The 15,739-nt window shown below is 46.9% G+C and overlaps 1 protein-coding gene across 1 annotated transcript in view; it reads left to right on the top strand.

The window, feature by feature from the left end:
• Positions 1-15,739, top strand: part of pdpr (pyruvate dehydrogenase phosphatase regulatory subunit) — a 38,969-nt gene that overhangs the window by 21,837 nt on the left and 1,393 nt on the right. Inside the window, exons 11-17 of the mRNA XM_079496170.1 lie at positions 281-436; positions 7,645-7,778; positions 9,000-9,148; positions 9,256-9,368; positions 9,502-9,596; positions 11,951-12,040; positions 12,679-12,861. Of these exons, the coding sequence (XP_079352296.1) occupies positions 281-436; positions 7,645-7,778; positions 9,000-9,148; positions 9,256-9,368; positions 9,502-9,596; positions 11,951-12,040; positions 12,679-12,861 (920 nt within the window). The remainder of the gene's footprint in view (positions 1-280; positions 437-7,644; positions 7,779-8,999; positions 9,149-9,255; positions 9,369-9,501; positions 9,597-11,950; positions 12,041-12,678; positions 12,862-15,739) is intronic.

Below are 15,739 nucleotides of genomic sequence, written 5' to 3'. Positions count from 1 at the left end.
AGTATGCACCCCCTCCGTGCGGGATGTTTAATATTGGAAGTCATACTCGTGCGAAAACTGTCATCCATCTATCCATCAATCGATCTATATCAAGTCGGTAGATACATTTGTCGATAGATAGATAGATACATTTGTTGATAGTATGTATCTATTGACAATGTATCCATCAACGAATGCAGATTGTATATGTTTATTTGGATATACAGTACATGGTGTATACACCATGTTTACAAAGTGGTGCAGTTGGTGTCTTTGACTCTACTTCTCTTCCTTTGCCCAGCCCTGCTCTATGAGCTGAAGGTTCCTCGCTGGGACTTCCAGACGGGTCGTCAGTTGAGGACCAGTCCGCTGTACGACAGGCTGGACACACAGGGAGCTCGCTGGATGGAGAAGCATGGCTTTGAGAGGGCCAAGTACTTTGTCCCTGCTGGGAAAGGTACCCAGATTACAGTAACACACACAGCAGTACTTTGTCCCTGCTGGGAAAGGTACACAGATTACAGTAACACACACAGCAGTACTTTGTCCCTGCTGGGAAAGGTACCCAGATTACAGTAACACACACAGCAGTACTTTGTCCCTGCTGGGAAAGGTACCCAGATTACAGTAACACACACAGCAGTACTTTGTCCCTGCTGGGAAAGGTACACAGATTACAGTAACACACACAGCAGTACTTTGTCCCTGCTGGGAAAGGTACCCAGATTACAGTAACACACACAGCAGTACTTTGTCCCTGCTGGGAAAGGTACCCAGATTACAGTAACACACACAGCAGTACTTTGTCCCTGCTGGGAAAGGTACCCAGATTACAGTAACACGCACAGCAGGAGCATTTACTGTACATAATATTGCACTTCGAAGAGAAACAAATCACAGTTGTGTGAAGTGAGGGGCGCTGTTATCATCATACATCACATTCCGTGCTCATACTAGACGCACAAAGAGGAGGATTTCAGACGCTGGACCTTATGGGCTTCATTTTATTTTTCATATTAGGTGCAGGACAGATCTGTAACCTCGCGTCGTCAGTGGCCAAAAGCAAGATAGAGGAGAGAGAGAGGCCGTCCTCAGTCCTGTGTGTTGGTCTCGCGTGTATGTAGTATAGGCAGGAACAGTGCGGTGCGGTGGGGAAGGCAAGGGGAATGTTTCACGGAAAACTGTGTCCATACATTAATCTGTGTCCCTCCTAACATGCATTTCGCTGGTGACACGTGGTCTGCGGGAAGTTGAGTCGTTTTTGACGCAAATGATTTAAAATGAAGATGATTGTTGAAATGTTTTTTTTTTAATGCAGAGCAGATTGAGGCTGGAGGACAGGGCTGTGCGGCGCTAGGTTCCTTGAGGCTGGCCGGGCGCCGTGGCGTTTTTGTCGGGCGCCCTAAGCGAGCAGCAGTCTTGCTCTGTGCTAAGGAAGTGTAGGCTTCAGACAGAATGACAGACAGATATTTTTCGGTGCTTGTATTGTCGAAGAAGTTATTTGGGTTGTGCCAGCCATTGTGCGGCGTGCGTGATTCCATTTGCTCGTTCAGTTTCACCCCATAGCGCAGCAAATGGGCTTTAATCCGGTTTACTGAACTTTCCCTTTCGCTTGATATCGTTTCGTAGAGACGGCCTACACGCACAATCTATATACCATATGACATTTTAAAAATGAGCGAGATCTGAGCGAGTTGTGACTATGTGTGTTTTTGGCTCTGTGCGGTGCAGACTTCAAGGCAGCAACGCATCACTCTTCCATGGGCTATGAGCATAGACCGTAAGGCTATGAAGCAATATAGCACTGGGCATAACGGGCAACGGATAAGGGATCTCTTAAAGGCAATGGCATGTGGCACGGTGATTGGTTTAATTATTGTAACGCCCAAACCACACCTATGCATAATGTAACGGGTATAGCGGAGGTGTTTTAGGGATTTAGACAGGTAACCAAAATACCAACTTTAGTGGGGGAACACCCCTTCCCCACTGCTAAATCCTTTAGTGGGGGAACACCCCTTCCCCACTGCTAAATCCTTTAGTGGGGGAACACCCCTTCCCCACTGCTAAATCCTTTAGTGGGGGAACACCCCTTCCCCACTGCTAAATCCTTTAGTGGGGGAACACCCCTTCCCCACTGCTAAATCCTTTAGTGGGGGAACACCCCTTCACCACTGCTAAATCCTTTAGTGGGGGAACACCCCTTCCCCACTGCTAAATCCTTTAGTGGGGGAACACCCCTTCACCACTGCTAAATCCTTTAGTGGGGGAACACCCCTTCACTACTGCTAAATCCTTTAGTGGGGGAACACCCCTTCCCCACTGCTAAATCCTTTAGTGGGGGAACACCCCTTCCCCACTGCTAAATCCTTTAGTGGGGGAACACCCCTTCCCCACTGCTAAATCCTTTAGTGGGGGAACACCCCTTCCCCACTGCTAAATCCTTTAGTGGGGGAACACCCCTTCCCCACTGCTAAATCCTTTAGTGGGGGAACACCCCTTCACCTCTGCTAAATCCTTTAGTCGGGGAACACCCCTTCACCACTGCTAAATCATTTAGTGGGGGAACACCCCTTCCCCACTGCTAAATCCTTTAGTGGGGGAACACCCCTTCCCCACTGCTAAATCCTTTAGTGGGGGAACACCCCTTCCCCACTGCTAAATCCTTTAGTGGGGGAACACCCCTTCCCCACTGCTAAATCCTTTAGTGGGGGAACACCCCTTCCCCACTGCTAAATCCTTTAGTGGGGGAACACCCCTTCACTACTGCTAAATCCTTTAGTGGGGGAACACCCCTTCCCCACTGCTAAATCCTTTAGTGGGGGAACACCCCTTCCCCACTGCTAAATCCTTTAGTGGGGGAACACCCCTTCACCACTGCTAAATCCTTTAGTGGGGGAACACCCCTTCCCCACTGCTAAATCCTTTAGTGGGGGAACACCCCTTCCCCACTGCTAAATCCTTTAGTGGGGGAACACCCCTTCCCCACTGCTAAATCCTTTAGTGGGGGAACACCCCTTCCCCACTGCTAAATCCTTTAGTGGGGGAACACCCCTTCCCCACTGCTAAATCCTTTAGTGGGGGAACACCCCTTCCCCACTGCTAAATCCTTTAGTGGGGGAACACCCCTTCCCCACTGCTAAATCCTTTAGTGGGGGAACACCCCTTCACTACTGCTAAATCCTTTAGTGGGGGAACACCCCTTCCCCACTGCTAAATCCTTTAGTGGGGGAACACCCCTTCCCCACTGCTAAATCCTTTAGTGGGGGAACACCCCTTCCCCACTGCTAAATCCTTTAGTGGGGGAACACCCCTTCCCCACTGCTAAATCCTTTAGTGGGGGGAACACCCCTTCCCCACTGCTAAATCCTTTAGTGGGGGAACACCCCTTCCCCACTGCTAAATCCTTTAGTGGGGGAACACCCCTTCCCCACTGCTAAATCCTTTAGTGGGGGAACACCCCTTCCCCACTGCTAAATCCTTTAGTGGGGGAACACCCCTTCCCCACTGCTAAATCCTTTAGTGGGGGAACACCCCTTCCCCACTGCTAAATCCTTTAGTGGGGGAACACCCCTTCCCCACTGCTAAATCCTTTAGTGGGGGAACACCCCTTCCCCACTGCTAAATCCTTTAGTGGGGGAACACCCCTTCACTACTGCTAAATCCTTTAGTGGGGGAACACCCCTTCCCCACTGCTAAATCCTTTAGTGGGGGAACACCCCTTCACTACTGCTAAATCCTTTAGTGGGGGAACACCCCTTCCCCACTGCTAAATCCTTTAGTGGGGGAACACCCCTTCCCCTCTGCTAAATCCTTTAGTGGGGGAACACCCCTTCACCACTGCTAAATCCTTTAGTGGGGGAACACCCCTTCCCCACTGCTAAATCCTTTAGTGGGGGAACACCCCTTCCCCACTGCTAAATCCTTTAGTGGGGGAACACCCCTTCCCCACTGCTAAATCCTTTAGTGGGGGAACACCCCTTCACCACTGCTAAATCCTTTAGTGGGGGAACACCCCTTCCCCACTGCTAAATCCTTTAGTGGGGGAACACCCCTTCCCCACTGCTAAATCCTTTAGTGGGGGAACACCCCTTCCCCACTGCTAAATCCTTTAGTGGGGGAACACCCCTTCCCCACTGCTAAATCCTTTAGTGGGGGAACACCCCTTCCCCACTGCTAAATCCTTTAGTGGGGGAACACCCCTTCACTACTGCTAAATCCTTTAGTGGGGGAACACCCCTTCCCCACTGCTAAATCCTTTAGTGGGGGAACACCCCTTCCCCACTGCTAAATCCTTTAGTGGGGGAACACCCCTTCCCCACTGCTAAATCCTTTAGTGGGGGAACACCCCTTCCCCACTGCTAAATCCTTTAGTGGGGGAACACCCCTTCCCCACTGCTAAATCCTTTAGTGGGGGAACACCCCTTCACCACTGCTAAATCCTTTAGTGGGGGGACACCCCTTCACCACTGCTAAATCCTTTAGTGGGGGAACACCCCTTCACCACTGCTAAATCCTTTAGTGGGGGGACACCCCTTCACCACTGCTAAATCCTTTAGTGGGGGGACACCCCTTCACCACTGCTAAATCCTTTAGTGGGGGAACACCCCTTCCCCACTGCTAAATCCTTTAGTGGGGGAACACCCCTTCCTGCTAAATCCTTTAGTGGGGGAACACCCCTTCCCCACTGCTAAATCCTTTAGTGGGGGAACACCGCCTTCCCCACTGCTAAATCCTTTAGTGGGGGAACACCCCTTCCCCACTGCTAAATCCTTTAGTGGGGGAACACCGCCTTCCCCACTGCTAAATCCTTTAGTGGGGGAACACCCCTTCCCCACTGCTAAATCCTTTAGTGGGGGAACACCCCTTCCCCACTGCTAAATCCTTTAGTGGGGGAACACCCCTTCCCCACTGCTAAATCCTTTAGTGGGGGAACACCCCTTCCCCACTGCTAAATCCTTTAGTGGGGGAACACCGCCTTCCCCACTGCTAAATCCTTTAGTGGGGGAACACCCCTTCCCCACTGCTAAATCCTTTAGTGGGGGAACACCGCCTTCCCCACTGCTAAATCCTTTAGTGGGGGAACACCCCTTCCCCACTGCTAAATCCTTTAGTGGGGGAACACCCCTTCACTACTGCTAAATCCTTTAGTGGGGGAACACCCCTTCACTACTGCTAAATCCTTTAGTGGGGGAACACCCCTTCACTACTGCTAAATCCTTTAGTGGGGGAACACCGCCTTCCCCACTGCTAAATCCTTTAGTGGGGGAACACCCCTTCCCCACTGCTAAATCCTTTAGTGGGGGAACACCCCTTCCCCACTGCTAAATCCCCAAATAGTGTATTTAGAATGCTCGAACGAAAATGGAGCCCTATTTGTTTTGTCCCTTAATTATTAATAATGTGTGTAGAAATTATCTTGCATCATAATCATACATAAAATGACCATTAGATTCAATATCTGTATGCATCAGCCACTTTTGTATGCGGAATGTGTTTCTTTACATTAAATATTATTAGTATTATATAAAAAAAAATCACTAGCAGGCGGGGTGCCTGGCAAAAATATTATCACCAATGCTAATTGTTAACATTATTTAATGTTATTAGTAAATATTATTTACAGTTGTCTGCCCATGGTTAATTTGCACATTTATTATTAATGTAATACTCTGGGGCTTGTTGCTTCAACCAGCCAAAATTCTCACATGTCACCCCCCTTCTCCGCTTCCTCCATTGGCTCAACAAAACTCTGTCTCTGATGCTGGCATTCAAAGCAACCAAAGGTACGGCTCCCCCATATCTCCTCCCCCATATCTAGCAAGTCTGATCGCACCCTACAAACCCCCCCGAGCGCTCAGATCAGCCGACGCAGGGAAGCTGCAAGTACCCTTTGCTAAAAACGCCGGGGCAACAACGCTCCACACGTCCCAAACTCCTCTCCCTTCTGGCTCCAAAACTATGGAATGCACTTCCCATTGCAATCAGAACTACAGATTCACTCCCATTGCAATCAGAACTACAGATTCACTCCCACTCTTCCGTCGCAGTCTGAAAACGCACCTCTTCAGACTCCATCTTAGCCCGTAGCACTTTCCGTAGTATTTGCCCTAGCCTCGACCTCCTACAGGCGTATGCAAAGGCTCAACTTATGTAACTTAGATAGCATTTTATGTAGACTTAATTAGATGGCAGTTTATGTAGACTTATAGCATTTTATGTAAACATAGCACTATATAGTATATATATATGCAGAGGTTCGTTTTATAAATATTCCACTGTTACGTTCTTATCTTACGTATGATTCATGATAACTACTTTGTATGTATAATGTATTGCCATGCTTTTTGTTCTTGCTTAATGTAAGTCGCTTTGGATTAAGAGCGTCTGCTAAATTGTAAATTGTTGCTGAGTCAGTTCAAAAAGGCGTGTGTGTGCGTGCGTGCAAGTTCGTGTCAGGTGGAGCAGCAGACAGGAATATCCAGAGCCTTCACGGCTTCCTGGTGCAGGTGAAGTGGGCATGTTGCAAAAGTCATTCTAACGTCTTCTCCAGCTTTTATGCGCTGCACCCAACCAGGCGACCACAGACCGTTTTCAAGTTGCTTGATTCAGTTTTGAGATATGATATTAATGTTAGTCAGACATTCCTTCCTATTATAAACCCATTGTAACTTCAACTTTTTACCATGAAATTCATTGAAAACACACGTCTTTGGTTCTGGTGACTAATATAGTCCTAATGCGTGAGGGAGCGGTGGCCGAACGGTTTGCGGAGCGGTCTTGATACCGGAAGGTCGCCAGTTCGTATCCCCGGACCGGCACGTTAAAATTACCACCGCTGAAGTGCCCTTGAGCAAGGCATTGAACCACTACCATGAAATGTTCTATGAGCAGGGCCTGGCTGTAAACAAGTATCTGATGCTTAGTCCAGTTACCCTGGGTAAATATAGTAACTTTGCTTTGCTTTGCTTTGGAGCTGTGTTTTATCAATTACTTTTTATTGTGGTTGCTGTAGGCATTAGGCAACAGCGTCTCGGTCCGAGACTTTTTTTGCCAGCAAAGTGAACCCATGCTTTTTCGTAACTTTTGCACAACAGAAAAGTGAAGCTTTTGGTCGTTCTTCACACACTGTTGTTGTCACTGTTGTCATGCTTCACATTACATCACAATATATAATATAAATGGTAAGACGGAATTCGGTTCCCAGTGGATTCCTCGCGACTCGCGTCAGTGCAACTGCAACCACACTTGCAATTTTCCAGAATTGCACCTTTCTAGTTTCATTTACTTTCATTTTTTGTTCATTGTAATTTATTTTCATTTATTTTATAATTATTCTTATGTTTTTTTCCTCCAAAAAAAGTAATCAAGCTCCTGGTTGGACGCGCTACGTCCAACCAGGAGCAACTTGGACACTCAGGCATGAAGGAAGCATGAGTTTAAGTCCGTTGCTCTCCCCATGTCCCCCATATATGGGGACTAGGTTGGTGGAGGGTGTGTAGATTGATTGCTTTGGCAATGTAAACGTATGTTTTCTCATGCCAATAAAGCCCTTTGAATTGAATTGATTGATTGATTGAAATATGTATTCAATATTATATTTATTTCCTGTGTGTGTGCGCGTGTGTGCGTGCGTACTGTGTGTGTGCGCGTGTGTGATTTTAGATCTGCTCTCCTTGGACCAGAGTAAGACCTTCTACAAGCCTGACTGGTTTGACATTGTGGGGGCAGAGGTGAAGTGTTGCAAGGAGGCTGTGTGCGTCATCGACATGTCCTCCTTCACCAAGTTTGAACTGACTGTGAGTGAAACAGTGAACACTTGTTCTTCCAACAGTAAGCATGATCTATATACTTAGTTGCATGCCGGCATCGGTAAACACGACGTGTTGTGCACTTGTAGATCTGCCATTGTCTGTGCATGACTGGATTTGATTCCTTACATACTGTTTATCATAAACACAACATCCAATCACATGACTGGATTTGATTCCTTACATACTGTTTATCATAAACACAACATCCAATCACATGACTGGATTTGATTCCTTACATACTGTTTATCATAAACACAACATCCAATCACATGACTGGATTTGATTCCTTACATACTGTTTATCATAAACACAACATCCAATCACATGACTGGATTTGATTCCTTACATACTGTTTATCATAAACACAACATCCAATCACACCCACATTGCAGTCGCATGTTGATGAGCCTCTCTAGTGAGCATTGCCCACCTCCAAAGCAGTGTTGTTTTTGGCAGCAAGTTTTAGTTTTAGTCATAGTCTCTTGAATAGCTTTCATTTATTTTAGTCACATTTTAGTCACCTGGAATGTTTTAGTGTCATAAGATTTTAGTCGACTAAATCTATTAATCTACAGTTGATTTAGTCGACTGAAATGTATTTTGGTAGGCCTTGATGCTGTCATAATGACTGATTTTACACTTGCTGAAAATAGCCGATCTACAAGCTCACAACGCGTCAGGGTTAGCTTGTAGATCGCCTATTTTCAGCATGCAACCAAGTGTAAAATGTCTTATACTGGATCTCTTGTCCACTAGTCGCCTCCTAACATTTTAGTCTAGTTTGTATTTGTTGACAAAATTGTCAGTATATTTAGTTTTAGTCATCATAGCTTAGTTTCCATTTAGTTTTCCTCAGTGGAAATAGGTAGTTGACGAACATCTTTTGTCATAGTTTTAGTCGACTAAAACAACACTGCTCCAAAGGTGCTTTCACTTTTGTCCATAGAGGGTGTCACAAACGTTGTTCAAACTATCTATTTACCGCGCAGCATCCTTGCCCTGGCCAGGCAACCCAGCCTGGTGGAGATCTGCGCTTACAAGGAGCTCACTTTTGTAGTTACTTTTTGCAACTGACGGGGAAAGTGAATGTAAAAGAATTTGGCGTGCTGCTCGGATGCAAGATTTGTCTTTGTTTGAAAGGCTAAGGGAAGTCTGAGGGCCGCAGTGTTGTGGTCCTCATTCTCTGTCCCTGTTTTTTGACTCAAGTCCACAGGAGACCAGGCACTGGAACTGTTGCAGAACCTCTGCTCCAATGACCTGGATGTCCCTGTGGGACACATCGTTCACACAGGCATGCTCAACGAGAGGGGAGGCTACGAGAATGACTGCAGCGTGGTCCGGATCAGCAAGAACAGGTCCGACATCCCCCCAAAACAAGGAGTTCTTCTGTTTTCTATTTTGGGTTTTTTTCCGAAACCGTCATCTTTCCTTGTCTTGTTTATTTCTTCTTCTTCTTCTGCAGCTTCTTCATCATCTCTCCGACAGACCAGCAGGTCCACTGTTGGTCCTGGATCAAACGACACATGCCCAATGACCCACAGCTCCACCTAGAGGACGTTAGCTGGAAGTATACTGGTTAGCACAAAACATTGTTTATATACTGAAGCACACAGAACCAACATTACTCGTGTTACTAGTTGAGCATAAAGCTGCATTACTAACTGTACAGCACAAACTAACTCTGAGTAAAACCCTCTCCACTCTGTAGCTCTCAATCTGATTGGTCCCCGTGCTATGGACGTACTGGCGGAGCTGTCCTATGTCGCCATGACTCCCGACCACTTCCCCTCCATGTTCTGCAAGGTAAGAACTATGGAATATTCAGTGATGTAATGAGTCCCAGGGATGCAGGGATGGTCTTTTAGATGAGTCCCAGGATGCAGGGATGGTCTTTTAGATGAGTCCCAGGATGCAGGGATGGTCTTTTAGATGAGTCCCAGGGATGCAGGGATGGTCTTTTAGATGAGTCCCAGGATGCAGGGATGGTCTTTTAGATGAGTCCCAGGGATGCAGGGATGGTCTTTTAGATGAGTCCCAGGATGCAGGGATGGTCTTTTAGATGAGTCCCGGGATGCAGGGGTGGTCTTTTAGATGAGTCCCGGGATGCAGGGATGGTCTTTTAGATGAGTCCCAGGATGCAGGGATGGTCTTTTAGATGAGTCCCAGGATGCAGGGATGGTCTTTTAGATGAGTCCCAGGATGCAGGGATGGTCTTTTAGATGAGTCCCAGGATGCAGGGATGGTCTTTTAGATGATGCAGGGATGGTCTTTTAGATGAGTCCCAGGATGCAGGGATGGTCTTTTAGATGAGTCCCAGGATGCAGGGATGGTCTTTTAGATGATGCAGGGATGGTCTTTTAGATGAGTCCCAGGATGCAGGGATGGTCTTTTAGATGAGTCCCAGGGATGGTCTTTTAGATGAGTCCCAGGATGCAGGGATGGTCTTTTAGATGAGTCCCAGGATGCAGGGATGGTCTTTTAGATGAGTCCCGGGATGCAGGGATGGTCTTTTAGATGAGTCCCGGGATGCAGGGATGGTCTTTTAGATGAGTCTCAGGATGCAGGGATGGTCTTTTAGATGAGTCCCGGGATGCAGGGATGGTCTTTTAGATGAGTCCCAGGATGCAGGGATGGTCTTTTAGATGAGTCCCAGGATGCAGGGATGGTCTTTTAGATGAGTCCCGGGATGCAGGGATGGTCTTTTAGATGAGTCCCAGGATGCAGGGATGGTCTTTTAGATGAGTCCCGGGATGCAGGGATGGTCTTTTAGATGAGTCCCGGGATGCAGGGATGGTCTTTTAGATGAGTCCCAGGATGCAGGGATGGTCTTTTAGATGAGTCCCAGGATGCAGGGATGGTCTTTTAGATGAGTCCCAGGATGCAGGGATGGTCTTTTAGATGAGTCCCGGGATGCAGGGATGGTCTTTTAGATGAGTCCCGGGATGCAGGGATGGTCTTTTAGATGAGTCCCAGGATGCAGGGATGGTCTTTTAGATGAGTCCCAGGATGCAGGGATGGTCTTTTAGATGAGTCCCGGGATGCAGGGATGGTCTTTTAGATGAGTCCCGGGATGCAGGGATGGTCTTTTAGATGAGTCCCAGGATGCAGGGATGGTCTTTTAGATGAGTCCCAGGATGCAGGGATGGTCTTTTAGATGAGTCCCAGGATGCAGGGATGGTCTTTTAGATGAGTCCCGGGATGCAGGGATGGTCTTTTAGATGAGTCCCAGGATGCAGGGATGGTCTTTTAGATGAGTCCCAGGATGCAGGGATGGTCTTTTAGATGAGTCCCAGGATGCAGGGATGGTCTTTTAGATGAGTCCCAGGATGCAGGGATGGTCTTTTAGATGATGCAGGGATGGTCTTTTAGATGAGTCCCAGGATGCAGGGATGGTCTTTTAGATGAGTCCCAGGATGCAGGGATGGTCTTTTAGATGAGTCCCGGGATGCAGGGATGGTCTTTTAGATGAGTCCCAGGATGCAGGGATGGTCTTTTAGATGAGTCCCAGGATGCAGGGATGGTCTTTTAGATGATGCAGGGATGGTCTTTTAGATGAGTCCCAGGATGCAGGGATGGTCTTTTAGATGAGTCCCAGGATGCAGGGATGGTCTTTTAGATGAGTCCCAGGATGCAGGGATGGTCTTTTAGATGAGTCCCAGGATGCAGGGATGGTCTTTTAGATGAGTCCCGGGATGCAGGGATGGTCTTTTAGATGAGTCCCAGGATGCAGGGATGGTCTTTTAGATGAGTCCCAGGATGCAGGGATGGTCTTTTAGATGATGCAGGGATGGTCTTTTAGATGAGTCCCAGGATGCAGGGATGGTCTTTTAGATGAGTCCCAGGATGCAGGGATGGTCTTTTAGATGATGCAGGGATGGTCTTTTAGATGAGTCCCGGGATGCAGGGATGGTCTTTTAGATGAGTCCCGGCAGGCAGGGATGGTAATAATAATATTATCTCTTAATATTATATTAAGAGATACTACTATTCATTGTCATTGTTCATTGTTTATGTAAACTGTAAAAAGTGTCCTGTAAGTCCATATGGGCTGGGCTTCTTCGGAAGCATGACACTTAAATAAAGAATCAATCACTACTACTACTACTACTACTACTAATACTACTATACTACTACTACTTTGTGTTTCTTATCAACAGGAGATGAGTGTGGGCTATGCTAATGGTATCAGAGTGATGAGTATGACTCATACAGGAGAACCTGGCTTCATGCTCTACATTCCTATAGAGGTGGGTCACTCACATACAGTACACTGGACACACTTCTGTCTCTTCATCTATCTATGCTCGTCTCTCTCTCTCTCTCTCTCTCTCTCTCTCTCTCTCTCTCTCTCTCTCTCTCTCTCTTTGTCTATCCCGTGTATATCTTACACTTATATTATTATATATATCACTGTATCGCAGTGTTGTTTTTGGCAGCAAATTTCTATTTTAGTTTAGTCATAGTCTTTGGAATGAAACTTTATTTAGTTTTAGTCACATTGTAGTCACCCAGAATGTTTTAGTGTTAGTCTAGTTTTAGTCGACTAAATATCATAAGATTTTAGTTCGACTAAATCTACAGGTGAGTCGACTAAAATGTGTTTAGGTGGGCCTTGATGCCGTCGTAAACCAAGTTGTACAATGACTTGTACTGGATCTCTTGTCCACTAGTCCCTTCCTAACATTTTAGTCTCGTTTTTATTTGTTGACGAAATTGTCAGTATATTTAGTCTTAGTTTTAGTCATCATAGCTTAGTTTTCATTTAGTTTCCATTTAGTTTTCGTCAGTGAAAAAAGGTAGTCGACGAACATTTTTCATCTTAGTTTTAGTCGACAAAAACAACACTGCTCACAGTGTATCGTTGTCTTTGCAATTGCTCCGACAGTACGCCCTACACGTGTACAACGAGGTGAGTTCTGTGGGACAGAAGTATGGCATCCGTAACTCTGGTTACTACGCCCTGCGGAGTCTCCGCATCGAGAGGTTCTTCGCCTTCTGGGGTCAAGACCTGGACGCCTTCACCACCCCGCTGGAGTGTGGACGAGAGTTCAGGGTCAAATTTGACAAGGTCTGTCGAAAACTCTGATACTGCTGTCATCCCACTAGTTCTGATACTGCTGGCATCCCGCTAGTTCTGATACTGCTGTCATCCCACTAGTTCTGATACTGCTGGCATCCCACTAGTTCTGATACTGCTGGCATCCCACTAGTTCTGATACTGCTGGCATCCCATTAGTTCTGATACTGCTGGCATCCCACTAGTTCTGATACTGCTGGCATCCCACTAGTTCTCATACTGCTGGCATCCCACTAGTTCTGATACTGCTGGCATCCCACTAGTTCTGATACTGCTGGCATCCCACTAGTTCTGATACTGCTGGCATCCCACTAGTTCTGATACTGCTGTCATCCCACTAGTTCTGATACTGCTGGCATCCCACTAGTTCTGATACTGCTGGCATCCCACTAGTTCTGATACTGCTGGCATCCCACTAGTTCTGATACTGCTGTCATCCCACTAGTTCTGATACTGCTGGCATCTAATTAGTTCTGATACTGCTGTCATCCCACTAGTTCTGATACTGCTGGCATCCCACTAGTTCTGATACTGCTGTCATCCCACTAGTTCTGATACTGCTGGCATCCCACTAGTTCTGATACTGCTGGCATCCCACTAGTTCTGATACTGCTGGCATCCCACTAGTTCTGATACTACTGGCATCCCACTAGTTCTGTTACTGCTGTCATCCCACTAGTTCTGATACTGCTGGCATCCCATTAGTTCTGATACTGCTGTCATCCCACTAGTTCTGATACTGCTGTCATCCCACTAGTTCTGATACTGCTGGCATCCCACTAGTTCTGATACTGCTGGCATCCTGCTAGTTCTGATACTGCTGTCATCCCACTAGTTCTGATACTGCTGGCATCCCACTAGTTCTGATACTGCTGGCATCCCACTAGTTCTGATACTGCTGGCATCCCACTAGTTCTGATACTGCTGGCATCTAATTAGTTCTGATACTGCTGGCATCCCTCTAGTTCTGATACTGCTGGCATCCCTCTAGTTCTGATACTGCTGGCATCCCACTAGTTCTGATACTGCTGGCATCTAATTAGTTCTGATACTGCTGGCATCCCTCTAGTTCTGATACTGCTGGCATCCCACTAGTTCTGATACTGCTGGCATCCCACTAGTTCTGATACTGCTGGCATCTAATTAGTTCTGATACTGCTGTCATCCCACTAGTTCTGATACTGCTGGCATCCCACTAGTTCTGATACTGCTGGCATCCCACTAGTTCTGATACTGCTGGCATCCCACTAGTGATACTGCTGGCATCCCACTAGTTCTGATACTGCTGGCATCCCACTAGTGATACTGCTGGCATCCCACTAGTTCTGATACTGCTGTCATCCCACTAGTTCTGATACTGCTGGCATCCCACTAGTTCTGATACTGCTGGCATCCCACTAGTTCTGATACTGCTGGCATCCCATTAGTTCTGATACTGCTGTCATCCCACTAGTTCTGATACTGCTGGCATCCCACTAGTGATACTGCTGGCATCCCACTAGTTCTGATACTGCTGGCATCCCACTAGTTCTGATACTGCTGGCATCCCACTAGTTCTGATACTGCTGGCATCCCACTAGTTCTGATACTGCTGGCATCCCATTAGTTCTGATACTGCTGGCATCCCACTAGTTCTGATACTGCTGGCATCCCATTAGTTCTGATACTGCTGTCATCCCATTAGTTCTGATACTGCTGGCATCCCACTAGTTCTGATACTGCTGGCATCCCACTAGTTCTGATACTGCTGGCATCCCACTAGTGATACTGCTGGCATCCCACTAGTTCTGATACTGCTGGCATCCCATTAGTTCTGATACTGCTGTCATCCCACTAGTTCTGATACTGCTGGCATCCCACTAGTGATACTGCTGGCATCCCACTAGTTCTGATACTGCTGGCATCCCACTAGTTCTGATACTGCTGGCATCCCACTAGTTCTGATACTGCTGGCATCCCACTAGTTCTGATACTGCTGGCATCCCACTAGTTCTGATACTGCTGGCATCCCATTAGTTCTGATACTGCTGTCATCCCATTAGTTCTGATACTGCTGGCATCCCACTAGTTCTGATACTGCTGGCATCCCACTAGTGATACTGCTGGCATCCCACTAGTTCTGATACTGCTGGCATCCCACTAGTTCTGATACTGCTGGCATCCCACTAGTTCTGATACTGCTGGCATCCCACTAGTTCTGATACTGCTGGCATCCCACTAGTTCTGATACTGCTGGCATCCCATTAGTTCTGATACTGCTGTCATCCCATTAGTTCTGATACTGCTGGCATCCCACTAGTTCTGATACTGCTGGCATCCCACTAGTTCTGATACTGCTGGCATCCCGCTAGTTCTGATACTGCTGGCATCCCGCTAGTTCTGATACTGCTGTCATCCCACTAGTTCTGATACTGCTGGCATCCCATTAGTTCTGATACTGCTGGCATCCCATTAGTTCTGATACTGCTGTCATCCCACTAGTTCTGATACTGCTGGCATCCCATTAGTTCTGATACTGCTGTCATCCCATTAGTTCTGATACTGCTGGCATCCCACTAGTTCTGATACTGCTGGCATCCCACTAGTTCTGATACTGCTGGCATCCCACTAGTTCTGATACTGCTGGCATCCCACTAGTTCTGATACTGCTGGCATCCCACTAGTTCTGATACTGCTGGCATCCCACTAGTTCTGAGGTCAGAAATTCCGACCGGTTAGAGATGATTATGTCTGAAGCAGAATCACAGTATGTGAGGTTCAAATTATATTTGAACTTCCACATCTTTTCTGTACATTAGTAGTTTGTAATGGCTTGTTTGTGGTAAATTAGACCATAGTAACACAGAACTTTGCCGAACATGAAGACATT

This window comes from Electrona antarctica, assembly GCF_951216825.1.
Source record: "Electrona antarctica genome assembly, chromosome: 3".
In the NCBI taxonomy this organism is placed as follows: domain Eukaryota; kingdom Metazoa; phylum Chordata; class Actinopteri; order Myctophiformes; family Myctophidae; genus Electrona; species Electrona antarctica.
Note: the sequence above shows the minus strand (reverse complement) of the source record. Positions and strands in the feature narration are given on the sequence as shown.